We start from the raw sequence: 6031 nt of genomic DNA, 5'->3' as shown, positions 1-6031 counted from the left end.
GACAGTCTTATTTACCCCCCTTCAAATAAAGTGTTACCTCTACTTTTACATAATAAACTTTGTTTTTAAGCCATGCTGGTTAAAGTGTATTGCAACAGTTGGACAAAACTGGGAACATAGCTGATAAATGTAAGGTTTATTTTTTTATCTTCCTGTTTTTGGACAAGTCTGAATCATGATTTAACATTACATTACAAGGTTGGAGGTTTTAGGTGATAAGTAACTTTGAATATCACAATGTGTATTAACCAGGGGCTTTAAAATGTATTAAACCCACAACTTTATGAAAAAGCCTAGGAAATGACTGCAGCAAATGCCAATGACTGATACAACTCTCTCAGTATTCTCCACTGACTTTACCTTCTGTGGGGTCCTGGGTGCGAAGGGTCTCCACAACTTTGTTTCCAAGAGCAGCTACTGCCTCCACTGTTTAAGATTAATACACACATATTACTAAATTACATATGGTTTTCCATAAAAACCCTTGATTACCTTGTAGCGTTGATTAAAAGTTTGTACTAGGACATTTTTAAACTGAACTTATGGAGCTAAATTACTCAAAAAAATTCACAAAGCATACCACAACATTTCTAAGTGTACAACATGTGTAAGCATGAAACATGTAAAATTTGGTGAAACTGTTTATACATGTGAATGTTTAGATATGCAGTTATGCATTGTTTCATATACATTTGTAAATCTTTTTGAGACAAACTTCCATATGAACTGATCTCTCGTTGCTTTTTCTCTACACACGTCAGTGGCTGAAACCAGTGGAATATTAGATCATCAGTAAGCTTAAAGCCATTGCCTCAGGGTTCATACACATTTTTCTTGTCAAATTCCATACTTTTCCAGTGCTTATTCATTAACAGAGAACTAACTGGATGAAAAAATATAACATTTAGACAATGGGATAAGGAATATAGTATGGAAATACAAATATTTTCCCAAAGACATTCAGACTTGGAAAATACATAGTGATAATCAAACAGCAGCCTACATAAGAAACTTGAAGCCTTAATGACTCAAAGGTAACACTGGAGAAGTGATACATACTGAATAAGCAACAAAGAGCTTATGTTCCTTCACTGTAACCTTAACTCACGTGTTGGGAGGATCTTTAGGATGACAACCAAGTCAGCAACATTATGTCCTGTCGTCATAGTGCCCTTCTTGTATGAGCCAACCTGACGGACCTCTTCAATTTGCTATCAAGAGTTGCACAGAGATTTTATTTTTTTTTGTTTGTCAGAAAAGTATGCTTACTTTTTGAAAAAAATAACCGGTCTACATGTAAGACATGTTACTTACTACTTCAAAGTTCCCAGGTGCTACAATCAGGTTGTCAATGACATTATTTATCTTTGTGACTAAAGATAAGATGGAGGACTAAGAGATACAGAAAAGGAAGGTGGTCAGATTATCAGAGAGCATGATGTCTGATTAAAAAAATTTGATAGTACGTTGACGGGGGCAGACCTGCTCTGCAGGTGTGGGGCTCAGGTCCTGGTTTCTCTTCAGCAGACATTCGCTGAAAGCAGTTTCATCAGGCATAGGCTTTACTCTGGGGAATGCCATCTCACACTGGTGCCAAACAGAAACCTGCTTCAGTACCCATGGGTGATCATCAATGCTTCTACTTCACTAACAGCTTATTGTAATTATTGGAAAAGACAGTTATTGTGTGATTAATGGTGATCATTGTGTAGCACTATGCAATATGGTATTACAGTAGGTCATTAAGACCTTAGAACCCATTCACATCTAAAAAACTAGCTTTGCAATCTACATATAATGTCCATTATCACTATTACAGTGATTAATTTTACTGTAATAGTGTAATAGTGATATTACTATCACTGTTACAGTGATACCATATGGTATTACAGAAATGACCTACTGTAATACCACATCGCATTTCCATCACTTACCACATAAAAATCAAATGGGATGTGTGGGACAAATGGGCGATATCTAAATAGTAAAAAAAGAAAGTAAGAAAACATTAGCGGTTCTACATTTGCTATAGAAGTAAACATCAGGGCAAATATTCCAAAGACCAAAGAGACAGCAAACTCAAATTGTGGCAGTGGCAGCTAGTAGTGGACCTTCCAGTGCCAGATTGAATATGAATATGTTTATTTCCAACAAATCAATAAAAAAAGAAAATTAAAAAATTAAAAAAAGAAAACAAAAATACATATAGACAGATTTTATTATAGATAGATGTTTTTTTCTTTATAAAATTATTTATAATGCAATAAACATCAAATCATTCAATCAAATCACCCTGCAATGACACAATTATTCCCACGATTAAATCAAGTTTGCAACTTCTACACTCTTTAGCCCGTAAAATCTCGATGCAAACCTGTTACACAATTTCCGTGAATCTGATCAGTGCACCGTTTCTAATATATTTATAACGTACACATTTCTTATTTAACAACACACTCACCCCTGAACCAATCCTCCACGACCCCCAAAGCGGCCCCCTCGGCCTCTGCCGCGGTCTCCTCTGCATATTAACACAGAAACATGTTAGATAATCCACAGGAAATACATGCAGCTAATGTTAGACTACTAGGACGAAACGTTGGAAGTGCATTTTGAGAAACACGCCAGTCATTAAGTTAAACATGGTAAAATAAAATTTGGTTTTAAAAATGTCATTTTTAGTAAAAATAAATAAATAAAATGGGCAATTCATTAGTTCGTGTAAAAACGGCCGTATTTAACAGGCACTGCGTCAATCTAAAAGGATGTCAATAACTACAGATAACCTACTGCACACCATAGAACAACACTGATTCTTTTCTTTGGCGTAATTCTACCTTAATGCTGATTCATACATTAATTACAGCGCTCACTTCAAATTAGCCTCCAGTTGCGCAAGCTAAACCAAGCTAGGCTACTAACGCATAATCACCTATATCAGTAAGCAAACTGCTCCTAAAGTATTAACTATACCAAACAGAATTTAACCATATTTACCTCATTGCGTACGACGTTTTGAATATTGTTGTAAAAAATAAAGAGAGAACTGCTATAAACCGATTTTATGGTTGAAGCTACCACAGCACCCAATGCGTTACTAGCACACAAAGAGTTCCGATTTCTTCTTTTTGTTTAATGGCGGTTGGCAAAGCAACGTTTTCGCCCATTACCGCCACCTACCGGAATTGAGTGTGGTTCGGGTCGCTAGATACTAATCATATTGGTAAAATAGACAAAAATCGATATTCTCCCCATTCATTTCGTCTTTTAAAGATACTTCGACAAAAAGAATAATATCCTGAACTGAAAACTTTGTTCTAAAGGTCTTGCATGTCCAGCTGCAATTTGTTGTCTCGACTGTATGCTGGGAGCAACTACTACATGCTCCACTGTCTCAATGTAGGATTTCATTTTGGAAGTATAGAGAGGACCGAAAATGACAGAAATAAAAACAAAAGCAGGAATACATAAATGGCACAATAAATAAATCAATACACCTAAAATGCACCAATTAATTTTAAAAAGGAGGACTTTACCATATGTTTTATACATTTTAGCTGACCTTCATATTTATTTTTTCAGTTTAGTTAAATCAAATTATACACATACTATAAATTTAAAAATATATGTTTTTAAATTTATATGTTTATGTTTTATGCCTACCTTTTTCCAATTTTATTTAGTTCTCTGCCCAAACGTCATTTATTTTCATTTGTTCATTTTGATTTTTCTGTCTCATCTTTTTACATGAAGTATGCGTTTCTGCTTTGTTATCTAAATGAGGAGTCATAAGCTTCAACTTCACTTATTGGTTGATTAGCAATAAGTAAAGCTTGAGCCTATACCTTAATACCCCAAGTGCCCTTTGTTATTGTTTTTTGTTTTGTTTTGTTTTAAACTTTTTTTCTTACATTTGTTTTGTTTTTATCTATGCAACAATTTAACAAAATAAATTAGTCAGGCTCCCCTCAGTCTAATAATAACTGAACGATTCTCAGTGCCTTTGCCTCCGGATTCATGGGTAGCACAGAAAGTTAGAACACCTGTTCCATGGTAAGGAGGGGGACATAATTCCGTCCCCTCCTCCTATGAGCAAGAATATTAATTTTCCAATATACCCTGGCTTGTGAATAAAAACATAGGTCTGATATTGAAGTTAGAAAAAGATTTCTATTTATTTTTGGTAATTGTCCTCACAATAGCGGAAAACCCTCCTTGACCCAAACACAAGCCCTGTCGCAATACACGCACTCCCACTCTCGTTCCGCCCTTGTGTCCTTCAAATGTCCTTCAACTTCATGTTGAAGGGTTTGAGTGCGTAGTGTGTCCACATTGTCCACATCCGCCCTTCGCCCTGCCCATTTCGGGTACTATTTCCACCCTTACATGAAGTCCGCATTTTTATGGACTTCGAAGTGTATTACCCACAATTTATTGCTGCATGAGACGTTTTGAGTTGAAAGGCGGGTTTATGGCAATGTTTTTTCCCAGTCTTAGAAAATTCAAAGAAAACAGAGGCAACAAACAAACAAGGCACAAATTAGTAATAAAGTTTAATATGATGAACTGTATGGAGCAGGAAAAAAAAAATCATAAACTGTGAGGAAAATAAAACAAAATGTCATAAATGCAAGACAAATTTAAAATCTTAAATTAAGATATTAACATATCTGTATAGATTGAGCTTTTGTGATGTTGCAACGTTTGATGACTCCTAAATAAAATATTTCACTTTAAAAATGGAGGTGATTTTTAGAAAGCAGTTGTTTGTGAATAAAACTTAGCCACAGGATTACATTGTTAATATAATTTAACTCTTACTTCCCCTGTTAAAAGATCAGATTTTGTGATATTAAAGCTTAAAGATGGAATAGATTTCTTGTACAATATCCACGGGAGTCTTTCTAAAAACATTAATGAAGTCGCAATAAAAAAAAAGTGCATCGTCTCAAAATCTGTCACAAAACCCACAGGAATTGGTATTTATTTTGAATTTTGTTTTTGCAGGTCATTATAGGGAAAATTTTATACTTAATATCTTAAGTTTTTTGTGGGAGTGCAATAGAAAGCTATTTGGTACTTATTTTCTTTAAAGATATGATTTTTTTTTTTTTTTTTTAAATTCTTCTCAGGTTAGAAAAGGAAGTGTCACGCTTTTGGGAATTTGTTTAACCCACATTCAGAAACACCATCATTAGATTAGAACAGTTCATTTAGATTTATTTACAAGAAGTTGACAGTGTAATGATGAGGGAGTCCAGGATACACACCCACACTGGAAGGCTGGCTCGGAACACTAGGGGACAAAGGAGAGGCGTGAGCAGGGATGCTGAGGCTGGATAACGCCGGTGGCACTTACTCGTGTGGGCAAGGTGACCCGCCAGGGAGGGGCAACAGTTGGGCTCGGGTCAAGCAGTAGTCAGCCGGGGCTGCTGCGGGGCGGGGACCGCTGTAGGGGGTAACTTGGAGCAGGAGGGAGGAAACCACGATCTGAGTCCCGAGTCGAAGCGTACCTAGGGCAGAACACAGATATAGGAGATCTCTGAACTCAAGAGGTTTCAGACGAAGAGCTGAGACTCTGAGAGGTAGGCAAACACTCTGGCGTCGGAGAACCAGCAGCCGGCTCTTCTTATACCTCATCTAATGAAGGAAGATGAATAGCAGGTGTGCGGGAGAACCTCCGAGAGGCTCAGCTCCAAACCTGCTCCCTGAGGACATCTAGTGAGGGAAGGAAGGGACTTACACCCGTAAGTCCCTTCCTTCCCTCAGAGGTTCCCAACAGGAAGACAATTGATGTCAGAGTTCCTGATGAATTTCTTGTTACATATTTGGTCTATGAATGTTTGGTCACAACCTTCATAGATTCTTTTAAAAAGGACATTTTAGTTCCATTAGTCTTTATTTTTCAAATGTAGCATCAGGCATTTTTTTATTTTTTATATATGCTGTATGTTTGTCCTTAACTTGACCTTTGTTAGCACATTAGCTCCACTTTATACCAAACCAACTTAGCTGCATAGAAGAGATGGTT

The 6031-nt window shown here is 36.5% G+C and overlaps 1 protein-coding gene and 1 long non-coding RNA gene across 2 annotated transcripts in view; both read right to left on the bottom strand.

Moving 5' to 3' along the window:
* The window catches only part of ilf2 (interleukin enhancer binding factor 2), a 45423-nt gene extending 42111 nt beyond the window's left edge, over positions 1–3312 (bottom strand). The window contains exons 1-7 of the mRNA XM_015015617.1: positions 2998–3312; positions 2462–2521; positions 1935–1977; positions 1483–1587; positions 1315–1392; positions 1109–1211; positions 361–426 (exon numbers count right to left, since the gene is read on the bottom strand). Coding sequence (XP_014871103.1) covers positions 361–426; positions 1109–1211; positions 1315–1392; positions 1483–1587; positions 1935–1977; positions 2462–2521; positions 2998–3002 — 460 coding nt within the window. The 5' untranslated portion in view covers positions 3003–3312. The remainder of the gene's footprint in view (positions 1–360; positions 427–1108; positions 1212–1314; positions 1393–1482; positions 1588–1934; positions 1978–2461; positions 2522–2997) is intronic.
* Positions 3313–3811: 499 nt separating this feature from the next.
* On the bottom strand, positions 3812–5730 carry LOC106935252 (uncharacterized). Its single transcript, XR_001421859.1, has 2 exons — positions 5360–5730; positions 3812–5296 (listed from the first exon to the last, which is right to left on the bottom strand). It is a non-coding gene; the product is annotated as an uncharacterized LOC106935252 (long non-coding RNA).
* Between the last annotated feature and the right edge of the window lie 301 nt (positions 5731–6031).

Source organism: Poecilia latipinna, unplaced genomic scaffold (assembly GCF_001443285.1).
Source record: "Poecilia latipinna isolate Pla-1442-1.1 unplaced genomic scaffold, P_latipinna-1.0 Scaffold1934, whole genome shotgun sequence".
NCBI lineage: Eukaryota > Metazoa > Chordata > Actinopteri > Cyprinodontiformes > Poeciliidae > Poecilia > Poecilia latipinna.
This window is presented reverse-complemented; position numbering and strand designations above follow the sequence as displayed.